This window comes from Pan paniscus, chromosome 5 (genome assembly GCF_029289425.2).
Source record: "Pan paniscus chromosome 5, NHGRI_mPanPan1-v2.0_pri, whole genome shotgun sequence".
NCBI classification, from domain to species: Eukaryota; Metazoa; Chordata; class Mammalia; order Primates; family Hominidae; genus Pan; species Pan paniscus.
Window position 1 is genome coordinate 164,689,037 of NC_073254.2, and position 23,654 is coordinate 164,712,690.

The window sequence follows — 23,654 nt, forward strand, 5'->3', positions numbered from 1 at the left end:
AAGAATCTGAAGGTGCATTTCTGTGTTAAATGCAGAAATTATTATTGAAACAAAGACCTCACCTTTAAATGAGAGTATAAAGTACTGCAGTGACTTTCGCCCAACTGTTCTCTATTCACATTGGTCATTTGTCACTAGACATTGGTCGACCTTAAGCCAAATAGTATCCTGTCGAAGCAATGCCTGATTATTTTCCAACTTTTTGAAGTAAACATTGCTATTCTGCTTTTTGGTTACAACAGAAGGAGTTTTTGGTTACAAGAGAAAGTAACACATCAGTAATTTCCATTCCTAAAAAAGTTAATCAAGACCAGGCGCGGTGGCTCACACCTGTAATCCCAGCACTTTGGGAGTCCCTGGCGGGTGGATCATGAGGTCAGGAGTTTCAGACCAGGCTGAACAACATGGTGAAATCCCGTCTCTACTAAAAATACGAAAATTAACCGGGCATGGTGGCACATGCCTGTAATTCCAGCTGTATTCAGGAGGCTGAGGCAGCAGAGTAGTTTGAACCCAGGAGGCAGAGGTCGCAGTGAGCCGAGATTGCGCCACTGCACTCCAGCCTGGGTGACAGAGCAATACTCTGTCTCAAAAAAAAAAAAAATAAATAAAATAAAATAAAAAATAAAAAAATTAGTCGGTTTTTTTTTTTTTTTTGGAAAGAAAAATACTATGAGTCTGTTGTAAATCCTTAAATGGCGTAAAAATAGCTAAAATTAGGTATTTACTGTGCTCTTAGTGGTTATTTTCCTCTCTCTCTCTCCATGTATAGAGATAAAATGAGAAAAAAATATATTTGGATGTGCGTATGTACTATACATAAACTATCAAAACTTGGTTTATAATTGTACATTCTATCACGGACATCCTTCTTGAAAGCCTTCGTTTTGTATAGGTCTGTGTTTTAAATTTTGATAGTTATTACCAATAAATCCTCTGAATATTATAGCCTATTCAAAATAGCTGTTTCTTACAGGAAATGGATATATGTGTGTATACATATGTATAAATATATATATTTATGTAATATATGTATTGTATATATGTATATCATACATATATATGTATATATAATATATTATAAATACATATATATATGTATTTACAAGGAGTCAGTCTCTTTTGTGGAAGTAAACATTACTTGGCCAGATAAGATTATTATGCTAAAGGAAGGTAGATAATTTTGTGAATGTAATTTGCATTTCTAAATGTGGTTATTATTATTATTATTATCTCTCAACAGGGCCCATTTGGAGGCCAGCGCTGAGAAGTGGAACAGGTTGCTGATGTCCTTAGAAGAACTGATCAAATGGCTGAATATGAAAGATGAAGAGCTTAAGAAACAAATGCCTATTGGAGGAGATGTTCCAGCCTTACAGCTCCAGTATGACCATTGTAAGGTAAGTGGATAACCTATAGTGAGTCGCTTAATTCAAATTCTAGTGAGGTAGATATTTGAAATACAATTATAGATAAGTATCAGAGTTGAACCAATTATCACAGGATTCCCCCGACCACCACCGTCTGCTTTTAGTTGCCAGTAGACATTTAAAGTGCATACATTGTTTCCATTTGTATTATCTTCACATTTAACTAAATTTTTTTCAAACACTACCAGTATCTAAAGTATAATATTGCTTTTAGCTTATTATGAAGTTTATCTAAATTTCTAATAGGTTTTACAATCATAATATATTGAGGTTTTGTTTTTTTTTTGTTTTTTGTTTGTTTGTTTGTTTTACCAAGTTTCACTCTTGTTGCCCAGGCTGGAGTACAATGGCATGATCTCGGCTCACTGCAGCCTCTACTTCCTGGGTTCAAGCGATTCTCCTGCCTCAGTCTCCCAAGTAGCTGGGACTACAGGTGCCTGCCATCACACCCAACTAAGTTTGTTTTTTTTTTTTAAGATGGAGTCTTGCTCTGTCACCCAGGTTGGAGTGCAGTGGCATGATCACAGCTCACTGCAACCTCCGCCTCCCAGGTTCAAGTGATTCTCCTGCCTCAGCCTTCCAAGTAGCTGGGACTACAGGCACCTGCAACCACCCCCAGCTAATTTTGTATTTTGTATTTTTTTTTTAGATGGAGTCTCGCTCTGTTGCCCAGGCTGGAGTGCAGTGGCATGATCTCAGCTCACTGCAACCTTCACCTCCTGGGTCCAAGAGATTCTCCTGCCTCAGCCTCCCAAGTAGCTGGGACTACAGGCGCATGCCACCATGCCCGGCTAATTTTTGTATTTTTACTAGAGACGGGATTTCACTCAGACTCCTGACCTCAGGTGATCTGTCTTCCTCGGCCTCCCAAAGTGCTGGGATTACAGGCATGAGCCACCTTACCCGACCTGAGAAAATTTCTAAACTACAAATTAATCTTAAATTCAAAAGTCATCGAGTCATAAGGAATTACAAACTATCTTGTTTGTGTTTAATAAAAGTGAAAAATAAGGACTTGTAGTAAAAAAAAAAAAAAAAGTAATGCAGATGAAGACCATACTATTTAAAATCATTTTATGTGTTTTACTTTTCTGAGCCAAGCCCTTTCTTTGATTACATTTTTATACTGCTCAAATTTCTGTTCCTATGCAAATGTATACTTTGATCAGCCAAAAGATATGCTGAAATGTTATCAACTGACACATTAATCCTTAGATCCTTGTGTGATTAAATTTGTGCCTTGTTCACTTTCCATTGATTTCTTTAATATCTCTTTATGCCCATTTTCTTGTATATACATATCATCTTATTTTATTGTATTTTTCACTCCTCCCATGTAATGAAAGTTCTCATTCTAAATCTGGTCATTTTAAGGTGACACTATGATTCTATTTCCATTTTTAAAATGACAAACACGAATGCACACATCTCCTAAAGGAAAATGTCATTTATGTAATAAGTTGCTTTAATACAAAATGATAAGACCCTGAAATTTATTTATTTGCTTTTTGAACCCTTGTGACTAGATTATCAAAATTACCATTTGGGTGTATTTTTTTTCTTTCTACTCGAAGCAGGAATATGATAGAGAAATAGCTCCAAGATAAGAAAAAGGAAAACACTGTTGATGTATGATATGCAAGATAATAATAATAGAAGATTTAAAATGACCGATTTAAGAAAATCATATTCTCTCCTTTTTCTAACTTTTACTTCTGTTAATTATTCATACAGTAGTCCCTTTTTGTGGGTTACAGTATTAGGGATGAAACAGAATAACACAAAGCTCTTCTAATAGATGTGCTCTGTAAGGAATACAAGCTGCTTATGGCCATATGCTAATAGTGTTTACTGAAATCCAAATCTTGAGGTATGAAATGATTTTCCTCTTCTGGCCTTAGCACATAAAGTATGTATCAGCCTCTCAGTCTGTCCTGGCTGTATTTTGGCCTCCCTCCCAGCAAGGTAACCTGGATTTAGGTTGTGTTTTGCTCTATCTTAGAGCACTGCAGGCAGTTGCTCTGCTTCAGTCCTTGAGACCTAAGCCTTTAGGTAATGAAGATAATACTGATAATGATGGTAATACAATTGGTTCATTTATTCAGCAAGTATTTATTGAGTGCCTAATATGAACCAGCATATTCTGGTCACTGGTGACTCAATAATGAACAAAACCAGGTTCTTACCTGATTGTGAGAGATGGACACTAGACAAATAGGCAATAAATATATATGTCCTACGGTAATAACAAAAATAAAGCAAGGTCAAGAAGATACAGGAGGATGTGGGATTATAGGCCAAGGTGCTATTTTATATGGAGAAGGTCAGGAAAGTGTCACAAATTGGGTGATTTTTGAACAGAGACCTGGAGTGATGTAGTAAGCACTTAGCAACCCCTCTTGAAAGTAGAACATTTAGGGAAAGGAGGCAGAGAGCACAAAGGCCACAGAGCCTGCAATGTTTGGGGCATATTTGAGGAATAGCTGGGAGACCAATATGTTTGAAAAAATTTAGCCAAATATGGTAGATAGGAGATGAAGCTGGGGTGGCGGGTGGGAGAAAGGGATTCAGATCATTTAGGTCCTTGAATATTTTTTCTTAAGGACTTTGGATTTTACTCAATGAGAGAGGAAGCCATGGAAGTTGTAGGTATCTATAGTGCTGTGATCTAATATTATGTAATAAATAGGTAAATTATGAAGAGTAGAATATAGAGGAGTTCAGCACCATTTCAGTAACCCAAGTGGTGGTGAATTGGAAAAGGGTATAGCAGGAGAGATGATGAAGAGTAACTGCTTTCTGAAGACATTTGGAAAGAATCAACAAAATTTGCTGATGGATTAGATGTGTGGAATGAGAGAATAAGAGCCACAGATGTCAGAAGTCAAAGATTTTTGGACAAAGCAAAGGGAAAATGGAAGTACCTTTTAGAGAGATAAGAAAACTGCTGGAGGAGCAGTCTGGGAAGGAAATGTAAGAGCTCGATGTTTGACATGTTAAGCTTATAGATGTTTAAGCTGTTGGATATATAAATCTGAAGTTAGAAGAAAGATCAGGATTAGAGATGAGTTAGAAGAAAGATCAGGATTAGAGATCAAAATTGTCAGCCTGTATATCAGCCCTGGGATTGGATGAGATCACTTATAGGGAGAGATTGTACGTGATTGTACCAAGGGAAAAAAAATATTCTAAGAAATGAGCCCTGAGAAGCCACAACTTCAGAGGTTGGGAAAATGAGGAAACTGAGAAGGAAGAGCCAGAAGGCTAGAAGAACCAAGAGAGAACAGAGTCCAGGATGCCAAAGGAGGAAAGTGTGTTATGAAGGAGGGCGTGATCACAAGGATCAAATATTGCTGAGAGATTAAATAAGATGAGGACAGAAAATTAATCATCTCGAGACCATCTTGTTGACCTTGAACAAGAGGTGTTACAGTGGCATGATGGAGTTGGAAGCATGATTGGAGTAGATTGAAGAGGGAATATGAACAAAAGTATAGAAAACCATTTTAAGGACTTTTACAACAAAGGTAACAGAAAAATCAGATAGTAGCTGAAGAAAGAATGTAGGGTCAAGTAGTGGTTTTATAACTCATTGCTGAGTAGTGAATTATGAAATAATATATTAATATTATTTTATTATTCAGCATGTTCTATGCTGGTAAGAATGATTCTGTGAAGTGGGAAGAATCAGTGATGCAGGGGAGAGGATACCAGCTCAAACAGTGACAGGATGCAATCCATTGCACAAGTGGAGCAGTGGGTCTTAGGTCTGTCTGACTCCAAATATATTCATCATCCATTTAAAACCTACTTACCGAATAATTTTTATGTCCTAGCACCATTCTAAGCACTGGAGATATATCCTCACATTTTTGTTTTTGTTTTTACTTGAGTCTGTTCCCTCTTTTTTGCTCTATTATGTCAGTTTCCTAGCTTAGTTTATGAAAGAATATGAAGCCACCTTTTTCACCCTATCTTTTTCTTTAGCTGCCTTCCAAAAATGGACAATAAAGAAATGAATATTAACATATTATTCTCAAGAACTAATATTTTAGTGTATAATGCTAGCTTTCTGCTAAATTAGTACTCGGTATAGATTAGCTGAATAAATTGATTCACAGAATTTATAGAAAAAACCCTCCAGTTATCTGCTTCCTCTAGAACATGACACAGTACAGAAAGGTGTGCTGGGTTTGGGGTAAGCATTCTTTGTAGGTCATTGCTGAAGTCACAGGGCTGGAGGATTCCTTGATTCCTTCCAGGGTAGCCATCATGTATTAATAAGTAAGTTAGTTGCCATCATGTTTGACATTACCCTTACAGAAAAGAAAAACTCGAGGGAAGAAATAAAAGCTTAAAAGATGAATTTTCTGGCTGGGCACGGTGGCTCACACCTGTAATCCTAGCACTTTGGGAGGCTAAGGCAGGCGGATCATGAGGTCAAGAGATCAAGACCTTCCTGGCCAACATGGTGAAACCCCGCCTCTACTAAAAATACAAAAATTAGCTGGGTGTGGTGGCGTGCGCCTGTAGTCCCAGCTATTTGGGAGGCTGAAGCAGGAGAATTGCTGGAACCCAGGAGGCAGAGGTTGCAGTGAGCCAAGATCACGCCACTGCACTCCAGCCTGGCGACACAGTGAGACTCCATCTCAAAAACAAACAAAAAAACCCAAAAACATGAATTCTTCATATTTTCTTTATAGGTTGTGACATTTGCTGTTGCTTTGTGAGTAAAGGTTTGAAAGTCCAGTGTCACATTTTTTAATGTGAGACACAAGATCTGTAATGTAGATAATCTACTGTGAATTGTGTGTGGCCATGGGTTTTAGGGTGCACTGGAGGCAGGTAAGGAGGGTTGTTGGCTCCTCATAGGTGTGATAATTTGGGTTAGAGGTGTGAGTGAGGTACTGGTAGTAGAAAAGGCACTGAGCTAGAATGAGAATACTTTTATTTAAAGGCTGGCTCTGTCACTGATGACCTGGGTGACCCTGAAAAAGTCATTTGACTTACCCAAGCTTCAGTGTATGGAAATAAGTAGTATCTTAGTTCCTTTGGGCTGCAGTAACAAAATACTATAAACTGGGTGGCTTATAAACAATAGAAATTTATTTCTTACAGTTCTGAAGGCGGAGAAGTTCAAGATCAGTGCACTAGTAGATTTGGTGTCTGCCAAGGGCCCACTGTCTGGTTCATGGATGATGTCATCTCACTGTGTCCTCCCATAGTGGAAGGTAGTCTTTTATATGATACTGATCCCATTGATGACAGCTCCTCACTCATGCCCTAATCACCTTCCAAAGACCCACCTCCCAATACCATCACTATGGGAGTTAGGATTTCAACCTGTAAATTTTGGTGACACATAGACATTCAAACTGTAGCAAGTAGTTCCATTTCTACACAGAATTGTTCTGACAATCAAATGAAATAGTGGAAATGAAAGTAATTTAGGAAAAGTAAAGTGCTGAAGGGCAGTGTATAATTTTATTTAATTATGTATATTCTGTCAAAAGCAACCTTCTTTACCAATTGCCAAGAGTAATGTTTTAAAATTACGTTACTATAAATATTATATAAAATATATATAATTAACATTAATTCATACTAATATAAATCTACATTATTACAGTTAGGGCTAATGATTATGCATTTGTAGATTTAGAGCAATATTTAAAGAAGTGTGGTACCTACCCGTAATTATTTATCTTACTGAACATCATCAGTCATAATTATCGAATAGTCTAAGCATAGTTTAACCTTAGCCTTGCATCCAAGAATTCCCTTCCTAAGAGTTTATTTAATAGTTTTTGGCCAGTGTTCGAACATAAACCTAAGTCTCTAACTTATCCTGAGTCTTTTCTTAAAATCAAAATCTCTTATGGGTGTGTAAGAGATTGCTCTATATTTCAGGGCAGCTTTTTTTTTTTTTTAAGTCCTTGAAAATGTCCTTTTCCTCTGCTGTCATATTCCATTGATCAGGAAAAGTCTTTATTTAGTGTATATGCATGTATAATTTAGAATTGTCAATTATTGGACTGAAAGAACCCTAAGAAATAAGAGTCCAGTCCTCTTATTTACGGTAGAGGAACATGAGAGGCACAGTGTAGTTTAAGCAAACCTGAGTTTTCATCCCTCCTTCCCTCTCTTACTTTCATTTACTTACTATATGCCTGGCAGTTTATTTTATTTTTTAAGGAAAAATAGCTTTATTGTGAAAAGAAATCAATTCTCTATTTAAAGCATACATGAGACAGCATCTTTCATTTAGTCCTAAACTTGATTACGTATTCTCATTATAATATTCCAATGACATTCTGCAAATACATTTCAAGTATGTCATCATATACTTATTGGTAAGTATCAAACAAAGCTACTGACTGTGAGGGAAAATGTTCCGCAATTTTTTTTACCTACCCAGAGATACTCATCCCACTGTATATCTGGGATTTTTATGAACATTTACAAATTTTAACAAAATTCTTTTTTTTCCCATTGCATGCATCAATATGCTAAATTCTCCACTACAATCCAGGTAAAATACTGATAGTGTGTGAAAACCCAGTGTATTTTCTAATACTGCCCATGATAGACAGAGTGAAATTACAGCATAAAGAGTAGCCAGGAACCTATACTGTAAACATTATTTGGCTCCAAGTATCTTGCAACAAATAGCTACTAATAGGACTATACATAGCACATAGAACACAGCAATCCTGGATTGTAGTATGCCTGTAAAAAACCCTTTAAAGCATTTTTTCTCAACCTTTTCATCATTACCCTCCTTTTCAATTACAAAAATTAAATTCAAATTAAATTAAATAGCTTTAACTATAAATTTCTTCCTAATGAGAGAAATTAATACAAAAGATTTTGTTGGGTAGGCTGATTTTGGAAGGTCACAATCCATATCTAAGATTTTTTTCACCCCAAGAACCAATTTTTGTTCCCAGTTGAGAATGTAAGGGTTAAAGTTGATGAAATAAATTAAATAGCCTTTAACATTATTAGAGAGAAAAAAACCTAATGGGTAACAATGGAGGTTGAGATAGTTGACTTCTAGACCATCTCTCTTCCATACTTGCTGTATGATCAGGGAAGAAATCATGTCTCTTTATTTTCTTGTTTGGGAGAACACAGGAATAGCATAAAACCTAATAGCTTGGAAAAATCACTTAATCTCACTGGACTCAGTGAGGCTATTAATTGAAAGAATTGGTATAGATCAGTTGTTTTCAATTCTGGCTGCACTTTCCTAGGACATTTAAAAGATATCAATGCTCAGTTATATTTACCCAGGCCAATTAAGCCAGTCTCTGGAGGATATGGGCTCAACCTATAGTGTAAATCAGAATCACCTGATGGGCTTGTTAAGCCACAGATTGGTAGGCCCCACTTTCAGAGCTTCTGATTCAGCAGGTTTTGGGTGGGGCCTGCAAATGTGCATTATCAAGTTCTCAGGTGATGTTATGCTATTGGTCTATTGACCACACTTTCAGAACTGCTGGACTAGGCATTTGTGTAAGAGTGAATGTGTGTGTGTGGTGTGTGTCCCCAGGTGACTTCTAATCTCAAAACTATTCATATAGAAAATTTCAATAAGGTTCTTTTAAGTTCTAGGATACTCAGATTTTAATATAATAAGAGTTGTTAAACATCAAGATGGCTTATAAAAGGAGACCTATGGACAAATATCAACTTCTTGGCCAATTTTCATTAAAAACTCGTTTCTTAAAGCCTTTTACAGTATTTTTTTGAAAATTAACTTTTTTTTTTTAGCTGCATATATGGGTCTTCACTTCACTTTTCAGTAAAGATAACTTATTTGGTTATCAGTGTCTGATCATTTGATAAGACCAGTGGAAGGTTTGGATAGTAGCCAGCTATTTTTTAATTGCTTGAAGAGAATCTTGTAAATTTGTAGTCCAGAGGTAATTCTGCGATTGCTTCAATACTTGGAATTGCAATAGTGTTGTAAGTACTGATTCTTTTACAAGACCATGTATAAACCAAGAAGTCTTCTGTATTTTCCAGTCCCAAAACTGAATCGATAAAAAAGAGTGCCATTTTTTAGATAAAGTGTTTAGAGGCTTTGCCTTTGGCCTCTCATAGTTTCCTTTCTTCTCTAGAGGCTCTGACTCCTCGGGCCTCTGACTCCTCACGCCTTCATCCCCTCTGAGTTCTTCTAGGATCTAAGACACCAGAGAGGTCCTGGTATAGAAAAAAACACAGTCCCTGTTTACATGAAATTTACATTCAAGGGAGATCCTCTGCTTATCCTTAAACTTAGAGTTCCTGTTCTCTGTGTTTTGAGAAATCATTTCCCAAAAGGTTATGGCTGAGCTGTGAACTGCACATTGCTTTCCCAAATCTCAGGTTGTCTTTGCCCAGTCATCCACTTCTGTAACCCCAACTTTTCTCCCTTGGTGTTTTAGTCTGTCTTTTGCTGCTATAACAGAATGTCAGGGACTGAGTCATTTATAAGGAACAGAGATTTATTTGGCTCACACTTTTGGAGGCTGGGCTCACAGTTCCAGAGGCGGGGAAGTTCAAATCAAGGGCCTGTATCTGATGAGGGTCTTCCTGCTGTGTCATCCAATGGTGGAAAGCACAAAGGCAAGAGAGTGTTCATGACAGAGAGGAGATGGAAGCTGAACTTATCCTTTGAGCCCACTCCCGCTATAACTAAACCACTCCCACTGTGATAATGACATTAGTCCATTCATGAAGGTCAAACCCTCATGACCTAATCACCGCTTAAAGGCTGCTCCTCTTAATATCAGCACAGTGTCACTTAAATTTCATCTTGAGTTTTGGAGGGGACATTCGAACCATAGCACTTCGTTGCAATTCGGGCAAGCTTTTAGTTCATGTACCCATTTATTTCCAATCTCTTCTTTAAGGGAATATAGAACTCTTTTCAATTATAACATTATGATGTAGCTTTAAACAGAACATAAAATAACTTTTAAGACCAATTTTTTCAGATATGTTTTAGCTTACTGAAATAAAGTTGCTTCTCTTTTCATTTAGTCTTGTCTATTATTATAAATTCTGTTAGTATTTTTTTGATCTCCTACTTTTTAGGTCTTTTCCTTTTTGTAATAAAGTTTAAAAATCTTTTTAGCTACAAAGAACTCTTGTCTTACAGCTCAAAAGTACATAATTAGAATCAATCAAGATCAACCCTCAGATGGCTTGATACTAATATTAGCCAAGGTTTTTTATTCCCTAAAAGTTCCCATAGAAAGAAAGGGACCTTGTACTTGATTTCTAATTCATTCTCTAATCTTAAGGTAATAGTTTGAATTACTTTATTTCAAGCAACACAATACTGATTAATTTGACGTAAACTCTCACTGCTAATTTAAGATGTCTAAAGAATATCAGATGGAATTTTGTGAAGAGACAAAGAACTTAACACTAATTTAATTATTCCAAAAGGTATGATCTCATAAATGCAAGTTTTGAATGCCACTATATACAACCTTTATTTAGGGGTTGATTTATAGAAACTCATATATTCTGAGTCTTTTGATTCCAAACTATCTTTTTATATTCTAGTCCTTTATATTCTAGTCCTTTATATGTACATAAATGATTTAATGACTCCTTTTCAAAGTTACTCTTTGATAATAGTGGTGCCAATCATTTCATTCCCCATCCATCCACCCACCTATCCACACTATTCACCAAATGTCTTAATGTTAAAGTTGATGCTTCTGTACGAAGAGCAATAAGGTATAGCCTCTGCACCTCAGTGATATATTTTAATAATTCCTATTACTAAAAGCCCTGTGCTTGTGGTTTGTTGGCTGTATCCAGAGGGAATACTTTACATTTAAATGTTTAGGTGATGGCTCTGAGATTTCCCCTTAGAATAGGGATATAAAGCAATGCTTTAAAGCATCTCCTATGTTCAAACACCTAGCGGTTATAGATCAAATATAAAAAACAGAAAACCAAACATGGCATTATGGGCTTCAAAACATGACAATCATTCTACAGGCCAGAAACAAAGCAGAAAAGCAAACTAGCTAGTGATGTTGATGCTGCTGGGAAAATGTAGCAGACCCTAGTGATGAGCAGGCAGGAAGCCCCATAGCAAAGACTCAGCTCAACACCCTTCTCTTACACACAGAAATGAGTGATTCACAGATTGGCATCCTTTCCTTCCGTAGTGTAAATGCCCCAGGCACTGCTATTATGAAACTTCAGTGTATTGTTGATCCTTAATTAAATGTGCGTACTTTCTTGGGTGTTTTAATCAGTGTCTCAGAACATTGATATATTTTCAGCAACATCAATAATAAGTACTTTGTTCAGTGCTTCAACAATACATAAACATTTGAGACCTGGGGCCTAGCACATAGTAAACACTCAGTAAAAGGTGGCTGATATCTTTTCCCATAATTGTTGGGAGCCTTTTCTGATAGTTTTGATCATTTTTATTTTGTTTAAAACTATATAGGCTACATGAGCAGTTTTAACTAAATAAAACTGTATTAATACCTGTTATTTACCACCTGGTATAACCCAACAGAACTTGCTTTCAATTACTATCTAGATTAACCCGTCAAATTAGACAAGGGTCACCTTCTAGTCTTTGCAAGTATCAGTTTGGTAAACAGCACACTCATTATTTTTTTCATGTAAGTACATGTTTAATTCCCTCAAATGTTAACATAAATTGCTACTTAAAAAATATGTAGTGTTTTAAGGACTGTTTTAAAATAAATGGATAGGCTAGGCACTGTGGCTCACACCTGTAATCCCAGCACTTTGGGAAGCCGAGGCGGGTGGATCACTTGAGGCCAGGAGTTCTAGATTAGGCTGGCCAACATGGTGAAACCTCATCTCTGCTAAAAATATAAAAATTAGTCAGGTGTGGTGGCGGGTGCCTATCATCTCAGCTACTTGTTGGAGGCTGAGACAGTAGAATCGCTTGAACCCAGGGGGCGGAGGTTGCAATGAACCGAGATCGCACCTCTGCACTCCAGCCTGGCAACAGATTGAGACTCCCGTCTCAAAAAAAAAAAAAAAAAAAACCCAGCTTACTAATAAATAATAAAATAAATGGGTAAAGTTGAATCTTCTCATCTAATGACTTCAATCGAATTTTTAGAATCATTTTTGAAGTTTTGAAGAAGCTGAGGTCACTTATATGCAACTTCCCTTTCAAGAATGTGAGCTTATCATTCAGTCAACAATTACCTATAATGCACCTACAATGTATATAGTGTTTGTAATGTTATGGATTTACTCTAGTCAAATGCTCTTGAGTGGATAAAATTGCAGATGCAGATTTTACTGTACAATTTGCACTTCATTTTCATAACAATGTAAATATTAAGTTATGTAGGAGCAATTATCAGAGCTCTAATACCCTTTCTCCAATAGAATGCATATTTGATGTTAGAAAAGCAAATCTAGAATAATTGAAAGTGCACGATTCAGGTATAATTTCTTGTTTGTGTGTTCTTTCCCTCAGGGCTACTCTGGCCTTTGCTTAACCCAGTTTATTTCCTATACTGAAGCTTTATTATATAAGACTCAGAACATATCTGGCCGTAAGCTGAATTGCCAAGAAACATTAGCAAACTTGCTCATTAAAATAACAAATTCTAACATTGTCTTTAAAACAACAACACCCTACTGTTAAATTTAGGCTGTGTGTGTGTGTGTGTCTGTGCACACGTAGGTGTGGTAGAATTTTTTTACCCTACTAAAGTAATCGGAGACTCTGCCTGAAATTCTATAATTTTGAGGTCTTGCTGTGTTAGAAGGTTGCCTACAGTGGGAAACTTGTCTTTTTCTGAAATTAAAAAAAATTATTTTCCAAGTTCCTCTCCAACCTTTGCCAATCTGTGTTGACTTACTCCTTATTAAACACTCAGCTCTTTAAGGCCCATTAGTCAAGCTGTTACTTGTGTGCAGGCCTGAAGCAGCAGTTCTGTCAGTGAGCCTGCACCTACCTGCCACACCCCATTTAGTTGTCTGCACCTGGACTTGTCTCCTAATCATAATATGTAATATTGCAACTTTACCCCAAAGGGCCATAGAATGTCCATGTTTAGAGGGAGAGGTGAGACAGCCTAATAGGTGTCACTCTCTGGTGGTAAAATTAAGAGTGGATCACAAATGTAGGCAAGAAACAGAGGCCTGTAAAACCAATGAACCCTTTTGCAAAACAATCATTTTACTGCCTCTGCACATATTTAGCCCAGAGATAATTTATTTTATCTAGCAGTTCATATATTCACTCAGGTTGAAACTTCTATATTGTACCTGATGTTTGCTGCATACTTTGCTAGGTGCCAAGCATGCATGAGTTTGTAAGACTATTTTTGCCATCATGGAGCTCACTTCACTCTCTAGCAGTGATGCAGGCTTGAAAACAAGTAACTACAGTAGATATTAAAAGTGCTGTAATACAGGCATGGACACACAGCCAAGGAGACACGAATCACGATTATTTGTGCTTGGGAAGATTGGGAAAGGCTCCACAGAGCAAGATGCTTTTGAGCTGAAAGATGCCTTGGAATAAGTAAGAAATCACTAAAGGGTGTTACCAAAATGCTTTAGGGAGAAAATCCTCCAAATTAGCCATGGCATGTTTTGGAGTATGCAGTAGAGTAAGGGATGCTGCTTACCTCCTTTTGTGATGATACTTAGAATAAGGCTGAAAGAAGAAAATACAAGTTCAGCACCTAATCCAGTGCCACATTAGAATAGGTACTAATTGAGGATCCCTTAGTGAAATATTTGGGACCAAAATTATTTAGATTTCAGATTTTTTCATATTTTCGAATATTTGCATTACACTTACCAGGTGACCATCCCTAATCAGAAAATCTGAAATTCAAAATGCTCCTAAGAGCATTTCCTTTGAGTAACAATGTTGACACTCAGAAATGTTTGGATTTTGGTGTATTTTAGATTTTGAATTAGAGATACTCAACCTGTATTGCATATATTAGCTGGATGAAGGAATAAATTTATGTGTGCATGTATTTTAAAGAGTACAGGGGGCTGGGTGCAGTGGCTCATGCCTGTAATCTTAGCACTTTGGGAGGCTGATGTGAGTGGATCACCTGAGGTCAGGAGTTCAAGACCAGCCTGACCAACATGGTGAAACCCCATCTCTACTAAAAAAAAATCAAAAAAATCAGCTGGGTATGGTGGTGTATACCTGTAATCCCAGCTACGTGGGAGGCTGAGGCAGGATAATCGCTTGAACCTGGGAGGTGGAGGTTGCAGTGAGCCAAGATCACAGCATTGTACTCCAGCCTGGGCAACAAGAGCGAAACTCTGTCTCAAAAAAAAATAAAATAAAAAGCAGGGTGCAGTGGCTCATGCCTGTAATCCCAGCACTTTGGGAGGCTGAGGTGGGTGGATCACCTGAGCTCAGGAATTCTAGACCAGCCTGACCAACATGGAGAAACCCCGTCTCTACTAAAAATACAAAATTTGTCAGGCATAGTGGCACATGCCTGTAATCCCAGCTACTCGGGAGGCTGAGGCAGGAGAATCGCTTGAACCCGGGAGGAGGAGGTTGCGGTGAGCCAAGGTCGCGCCATTGCACTCCAGCCTGGGAAACAAGAGTGAAACTCTGTCTCAAAAAAAAAAAAAAAAAAAGTACAGGGAAGGATACTATTTTATTACTATGAAAAGCAAAAGAATTTCTGTCTCATTTTTAACATTGATATTTAGTATTCTGATTCAGGCATTATTTTTTATGTCACTGGGGTGGAACCAAAATGAATTTTGTATATTAACTGTTCATTGAGGGATGTTAACCAAAACTTTCAAGGCACTATGTAGGAGATTTTTTTTTTAATTTTGTCTGCATACCAATGGAAAGTAAGCCTGTTTTCTGTCTCCTTTTTCATGTAGTTTTATTAGTGCTATCAAATTTAATGAGTGCTCTGCCCTTTTTTGCTGTCATTCTGTAATGATTTCAGATCCATATATGCTGATTTAGCTTTGAAAGCAAGTTGGGAAAAAAGTAAATTACATTCTAGCAGATTTGTCTCATGTTTGCATCATTTATTTTTTTCTGCTTATATTCTCCAGTAAGCAGTTAACTGCTTTTTTGAAACCAAAAGCTAAAGAAGCCTGCTGTACCAGCAATACCTCTATTTGTTATAATTCAGCTACCCTGCATTTAGGGCCAGCTTCTCAGGTGTCCCATGCAGTCACACAGGGCTCTGCTCTTACAAGGTTTCTGCACTTGGCTTAATGTTCTTCTGCTGCCATCTTGAGATTCTTAGTAATATTTGGACAAGGGGCCCTGTTACACTGAGGTCTGCAATCACATAGCCAGACCTGCTTGCATTGCGAAGAACATTAACATATATATTCTGACACATGTAACACAATATTGAATGCCTCTTAAAACTTGCTTCAAGCATCTTTCCATCTCCTTAGGTAAGGAAGCCATCCTGAGCCCCACTCTGAGTTACATGCCCCTTGTTGTAATTTGTGATGTCTGTGTTTGTTAGTGTTGGCTGAGCTTTGACTAGGGGTTCATTCCAAGACCTCACCTTTCCTGCTGACTTATTAACTGTTCCTCGGACTCTACTTGACTTCTGGAACACCACATTCTCCTGATGTTTTTCTTACATCACTGGTAGCTCTTTCTCAGTTTCCATTCCTGGTTCTTCCTTCTCTCCCCTGTCTCCTAAAATTGGGATGTGTCACTTGTCAGGCCATGTCACCTTCTCTGTGTTCACTCCTTCTTGGGTTTAAAAATGCCATCTATATGCCAAGCACTCCCAAAGATATATCCGTTTACATGTCATCTCTACTTGAGTGTGTAATAAACACCTCACACTTAATATGACCAAACTGGCTTCCTGAATTGGCCCCTATAACATGTTCTACCCAGCGTTCCGCATTTCAGTTGGTAGGAATATTATTTCAGTTGCTTAGGTAACAAATAATAATCACCTTTAGTCCTGCCTTTCTCTCATTTTCAGTCTGTTAGGAAATCCTGTTGGTTCTCTGTTCAAAATATAGAATCTGAATCTACCACCTGTCACACTCCTCTGTCTCTGAAAGTATCAGTCCAGCAACCAGAGTGTTCCTATTAAAATAAATCAAACTCTGTAGGGGCTTCCTAACTTATTCAGAGGAAAAGCCACAGCTCTCGGAATGGTCTGCAAGGCCCTACCTGATCTGACCTACCCCCACTCACACCTTGCTCATTTCCTCTCTTGCTGTTTTTTCTCTGACACACTGGTTTCGGCCACACTGGTCCCTTGCTGAGCTTTCAGTCACAGTGCCAGGCTGTCTGCTCTGCCCAAAATGCCCCTTCTTTACTCAACTTCTCTACTTGAACTGCAGCTCCCTCTGAGCACTCCTTCTCTCTCTCTCATTCTCTCTCTCTTTCCCCCCCTCACCCTTTTCTACTTCTTTCTTTTTCTATAGCATTTATCAGAATCTAACACAATGACTTATTTTCTATGTCTTTTTTTTTTTATGCTTGGTACTCTGGATGCTCGATAAAAGTTGAATGTTGACTGAAAGAGCTATACCCAAAGGGAACATGTCCTTTGGTGTGAATGCTCCTTTTGTCTCTTTATTTCTCAGTAATTCTTTTTTATTCATTTGCGTTCTAAAGAATATTACATTTTGAAAACATTCCTACTTTAAATAGCCAAATATTTAATAAAGGTAATAGCTGACATAGAAGTGTAAGCAATAATCTTGTCTCGAGAGCTAGAAATCATTTCAGTTACATGACATGTTTGAAATGTAAGCAAATTAAATAACACAATGGCACTTTATGCCTTGATATTGTAGTCAGTTCAGAGGTTATCTTTTCTCTATCTTAATACTGCCTAAATTTTCAAATCAAGAATGGGAAAGATTTTTATATAAGGGAAAATGAATTGGCATACCTTTAATTGTTGAGATAGCTTTTAAAATATAGCTTTTTTTTTTTAGCTGTATGTGCTGGATATTGCTAGATTCTTCCAGTGTTTGTGCTTCTCTCTGTTGTAGGAATTTGATACCTTTGAATGCTAGATGAGTTGAGATTCTTAACAAATGCAGGGAGAAGCTTAAACATATGGAGTCTCTCATTCAGTGACTATGTTGTCATGCATTATATTTTATAAATAAATATAGCCCCAGGTCATTGAAGCAAAATATAAAGGGAAAGTTTTATGATTGTTACAAATACAAAAAAATGGGTTTCTAAACACATTTTCTTAATAATGCTGTTCTTGGAAAGTAGTAATTTATTCAATGCTAAATGAGCTCAATTCTAGTGGGCATTCCTTTCTTAAAAGTATAATTTTTAATTATGAAAATAATAACATATTACAGAGTTTATAAAATAAAGAATAAAAACATGGCCATAATTTTATCACCATAACAACCCTTTTCATTTTGCATTATTTCCTTTTTGCATATTTACCTTTTGCATAGTTTTACTTGGGTGCAGAGTTTTTATGTCATCTTTTTCACTTAGATACATGTCATGCCTATTTCTTCACATTGCTATGTGGTCATTATCACAATAACTTTTCAAGGTTGCATAATGGCCTCTATTGTGGCCATATCATAGAACCTAAATATATTCCAGGTGTTGGAGATTTAAGTTTCTTTCAATTTTTTAAAAATCATAAATAATGTTATAATGAACACTTTTGTGTTCGTAGCTTTTCTGGATCATTTTCTTAGGATATATTCCCAAAAGTGAAATTCCTGTTTCACACAATATGACCATAGTAATGACTTTTGATATATTGCCAGCCTACTTTCCCAAATGATCAAACCAATTTTTTGCCTCCAGCAATGTGTGAAAGTGAAGCTTTACCATACCCTGGCCTGTGATTTCTCATTTTTGTTCTATTATTAGTGATCCTTGTATTGTTAGCAGTAAAATACTAGTACTTCGTAGATGTATAGAAATTTAGAAAACAATTTTGGAATATCAGACACCTGAGTCAAGGTTCTCTCCACAAAGAGGAAGAGGAGAACTGGTTTGATGTGTGGGTTAGTCATGCCTAGAAGGATAGGAGAAAAGCTCTCCATGGTTTGTTAAACACATTAGTTGAAGAAATTTATATTTATCCGAAATTAGTGTGTGTGATGTCATCTAGCTGATCATTTATACCTCCTTAGAGAATTGCTTTGCCCTTTTATTCTGGAACAAACCGGTTCACAAAAAAACCGCTGCATTTATTTCTTTGCTTTCTAAGAATCTAAACTGATATAAGAGTCTTGCAACACAGTTTTCTGCTTATGAAATATTTTGGCTTCATCTTGGAGAATCACATAATTCCATTTTTTTATTTTTCTTTTTCTTTTCTTTTTTTTTTTTTTTGAGACGGAGTCTCGCCCAGTTGCCCGGGCTGGACTGCAATGGCTCGATCTCGGCTCACTGCAACCTCCGCCTCCCGTGTTCAAATGACTCTCCTGCCTCAGCCTCCCAAGTAGCTGGGATTACAGGTGCCTGCCACCACACCCAGCTAATTTTTGTATTTTTAGTAGAGATGGGGATTTCACCATGTTGGTCAGGCTGGTCTCAAACTCCTAACCTCATGATCCACCCACCTCAGCCTCCCAAAGTGCTGGTACTACAGGCATGAACCACTGTGCCCAGCCTGAGCCACTGCGCCTGGCCCATTTTTCTCATAATTAAATAATTTATCCCTTAGAAGAGTTAAGTCATCTACTTTCAGATGTTCCTGCAAACGGAGGGCTTTGTTCTGGCATTGGTCAACCAAAGCTCTAGGTAAAATGGCTAGAACCTTCCTCTACAAGTAAGAGTGAACAGAGGCTTTGGGAAGAAATTCAGTCTGAGACAAGAGCTGAGAAACATGGTAGAATTTTAGATTAGCATCATTTTAATAGTAATGGGCTGGGTGTGGTGCTCACACCTGTAATCCCAGTACTTTGGGAGGAAAAGTCAGGAGGATCACTTGAGGCCAGGAGTTCAAGACTGGCCTGGTCAACATAGCAAGACTCTGTCCCTATTAAAAAAAAATTAATTAGCCTGGTATGGTGGCATGCAACTGTAGTTTAGCTACTTAAGAGGCTGAGGCAGAAAGATCACTTGAGCCCAGAAGTTCAAGGCTGCAGTGAGCTTTGATGGTGTACCAGCCTGGGCAACAGAGTGAGACCCTGTCTCTTAAAAAAAGTAATTTTTTATTCTACAGCACTGAATAGTTTCAAAATATCTTTTCATTCACTGTCTCACCAGTGAAGTTAGTAAAATGAGAGAGATGATTAACACGCAGAGAATTTAAGGGACAAACCCAAGTAAGGGCCCATGGGCACAGGATGAGTAAGGGTGTGCCTGTGTGGTATGGACTGGACTGTACCTAAGGCTTTGGCTGCAAATCTTTGTCTGGTTTTACTTTACCACAGAACAGTATTTTTAACATCTCCTCATTCATTCATACAAAAATTTATTGGCTTTCCACTATACCTGCTCTGGCACCAATTTCAGCCTTCCATGAGGGCTCAGTCTGGCACCAGAGTCAGGTTTGCAAAGAGGCCATGGTGAGGGACTGTGGTGAATGCTGGATCCCTGTGAGGGAAGGCTGCAGCTCATGCTGGTGGTGCAGGTGGCATTGGAGCCGCATCCCTAAAGGGTCAAAAGGGGTGACCCCTGTGGATTTCTTTGACTTTCACCAGTGAGGGTCAATGAGATTGTTAAGAAAGCAAAACAACACAGATGTTGTCTTGAGATAATAATGTCTTCTATGGGGCTGGAAGGGGAAGACTACTTCCTTCTACTGCGGAGTTGCTCCATGCTGCTTTCTTCCACAGACCTACTTTGTATGAAATGCTCCCATTTCTCAGGTGTTTTCCTTCCTTGATCCACTTCTAACAATGGCCTCCTGAGGTTCCACATTTTCTTTTATGCCAGCTTATTCATTTTCTCATTCATTAATCCAAAAGATATACTGAGTGCTAGAATCTAATGAGAAAGAGCAGAGCTATTGAAAATTTGAAGCAAGGCCAGGCTCAGTGGCTCATGCCTGGGATCACAGCACTTTGGGAGGCCGAGGCAGGCGGATCACCTGAGGTCAGGAGTTCGAGACCAGCCTGACCATGGAGAAACCCCATATCTACTAAAAATATAAAAAATTATCTGGGCGTGGTGGCACCTGCCTGTAATCCCAGCTACTCAGGAGGCCAAGGCAGGAGAATCGCTTGAACCCAGGAGGCGGAGGTTGTGGTGAGCCGAGATGGCGCCATTGCACTCAAGGCTGGGCAACAAGAACGAAACTCCGTCTCAAAAACAGAAAGAAAGAAAGAAAATTTGAAGCAAAAGCCTTCTGAATTGCAAAGACCATGAGGAGGAAATAGCTTGGCATGTTCTCGGAAAAGAAAGAAGGACTTTGAAGCTAGAAATGAGGGTGTATTAGGAGATGACATCAGACAGCAGGGAGGGTCCAGACCTTGGTAGGAAGTTTAGAATTTATTCTAAGTGCAATAGGAAGCCATGGGAGGAGGGTTTTAAACAGAAGACAGGATCTGATTTATCTATCATTTTAATTTTGTAATTTAGAAAATTTTAAGAAAAGTGCATGTTAGCAAAGTTTGGTGCTTGATACACGGACAATTTGGATAATGGCTTTAGATTGAAGAAAGATTAGGAAAGAGTTGCTATTTAAAGAAGGGGGGTGACCCCAGGATTTATTTCACACCCACATGTTTGCTTTTCTCTGTTCTTAGCTCAGTCCATACGACCAACTGCTAGTTTAGGAGAGAAGGGTTTAGCAGGGATTCCCCCCTTCCCTCCAATTCTCTTAGACCCTGTTTTCTTATTAAAAGATTTGCAGGATCCCATCTCGGTCAGTGATGTCAGCAACCCAGCCATTGTTGTGAGCTGATGCCATGCTCATGAAGAAAATGAAGAGCAGCTGATTGACTTCCAAGTATTTCTGCCCTAAGCCACGCCAATCACTTCTTTATACCGTCTTATCTTTTAATCTCTTGTCTTTCTCACTAAGTTGTAGCAGGTGGGAGAAATGTTCCAAGACCATTAAAGGAGGATAATTGGGAATCTCTGTATAGACATTTAAAGTTGAATAAGCAGCAGTTTATTTGGCTGCCTGGCACTCAGAGGCACACCAGTAGCATCCAAAGAGCACCCTGAGTTCGAAGGAGTCGGAGAGGTGGGACAGGAGGAAGGGTGTCTTCAATAAAGTGAGTTCAGGCTCTTAGAAATTCTGTTGAGAATGGAAACTGTGATTTTTAGTAGCTACATTCTGATATTTACAATCAGGTCTTCATTAATCTGCCATTTCAGGGCTTCATTTAGTTTAAGTAAGTATGTGGAAGGTACACAATCGGAAAAGCCATGAGAGACTACATTACCTTCAATGTGTTTATTCTGTTTTCTTGAGTTGCTTTCCACCTTATTACCTCTAAGCTAGTTACAATTTTTTTTTCAACACACAGCTCGTGTGTATTTGAGAAGGTTGACCTCCCTCCCTCCTCTGTGTATTTATTCATAATGAGGCTCCTCGGTACCCCGTGTGTACCTCTTTCAAAGATTTGTGGCACTTAACCACGTTCTGGGCTAGTATTGTTCTCTCTTCCCATTTAGACTATAAGTTTCTTAAAGATTGAGTTTATAGCTGATTGTTGCCTTCTCTTATGCCTAGCGTATTTTTATATATTGTATATATTTGTACTTTAAAATTTTTATTTTGGTGCAAATCTTTGTTGAAAAATCTATTATATACTTTAATGCCACCTAAGGATGGGAGAAAATTTGAATGTTTTCTTTTGGACACAAGATAATCATTGTGCTCTCCAGTTGTTATTTTTGACGCTTGAGGTATTTGGGATTATATCTCCTTCTACTAAACACCTCAGAGCATGCAACTTCTAAAACATGATTTCAGTATTCCCTTTGTTGCTGTTGTTGTTGTTTTGAGACAGTGTCTTGCTCCGTCGCCTAGGCTGGAATGCAGTGGCACCATCATAGCTCACTGTAGCCTCAAACTCCTGGAGCCAAGCAGTCCTGCCTCAGCCTCCTGAGCAGCTGAGACTATAGGTGCATGCCACAATGCCTGGCTAATTTTTGTTGTTGTTATTGAGACGGGGTCTAGCTATGTTGCCCAGGCTGGTGTCAAATTTCTGGCCTCAAGCAATCCTCCTGCCTTGGCCTCCCAAAGTGCTGGGATTACAGTTATGAGCCACCACAGCCAGCCTCAGTTTTCCTTTTTAAAATTACTTTGTATCTTCCTACTTATTCTAACTGATGCTGGTCTACTGCTTGGAGGCCAAAACTTCACTTTATACAGTTTGTCTGGGAGGGGAATTGAAGGTCTTTTCACATATCTTCTACAGGCTGAGCATCCTTTGTGTAAAATTCTTGGGATCAGAAGTGTTTCAAAATTCAGAGTTTTTGGGATTTTGGAATATTTGTGTACCCATAATGAGATATCTTGTGAATGAGACCCAAGTGTAAACATGAAATTCATTTGTTTCAGATATACCTTAGACACATAGCCTGAAGGTAATTTTATACAATACTTAAATAATTTCATGCACTAAAGTTTGTATACATTTGAACCATCAGAAAGCAAGAGTATCAGGTGTGGAATCATTTCAGCACTCAAGTTTCAGATTTTGGAGCATTTCAGATTTGGGATTTTCAGATTAGGGATGCTCAACCTGTAGAATGCAAAATACATAAGCTTTGTGACAGGTTGTCATGTAAGAGCACTTTTAGCTCAATGGCCAAGCCTCGAGTCAGCAAGTAGCCAGATGTCTGCTGCATAGAGAAGTATGTGGTTGCTAGGTGTCTCTCCCATCAACCACAAGGAATCTTTCCCTAACTTCCTTGATAGAAAACATTTTAACAGAAGCAATCACCCTCATTCTTCACTCACTCAGCTCTGAGAGCACCAATCTCTAAGCTAGGCATGCACTTGCCTCAGAGCCTTTGCACTTTCCATTTTCTCTGCCTAGATTGCTCTTTTGCCAGGTATTCTCATGGCTTGCTCCCTCACTTCCCTCCGGTTTTTTTTTAAAAATATCGCTATCTTTCAGATGCCTTCCCTGACCACTTACACAAAATATTACCAACCCTCATCTTCAACCCACCATCTCTCTCCCACTTATCCTGTGTGGTAGATTTTTATAGTAATGAATCATGCCTCCCTGTGTCCACACTCCTATGCACAGGGAAATTTTTTCTCTTTTCATCAAAAGATAAAGTGCATTTTTCCATTCTCTTGAATCTGT

The 23,654-nt window shown here is 38.1% G+C and overlaps 1 protein-coding gene across 3 annotated transcripts in view; it reads left to right on the forward strand.

The window, feature by feature from the left end:
* The window catches only part of UTRN (utrophin), a 568,097-nt gene that overhangs the window by 414,160 nt on the left and 130,283 nt on the right, over positions 1-23,654 (forward strand). For all 3 annotated transcript variants that reach the window (XM_014345496.4, XM_063605516.1, XM_008963924.6), the window contains one exon: positions 1,244-1,400. In XM_014345496.4, coding sequence (XP_014200982.4) covers positions 1,244-1,400 — 157 coding nt within the window. The remainder of the gene's footprint in view (positions 1-1,243; positions 1,401-23,654) is intronic.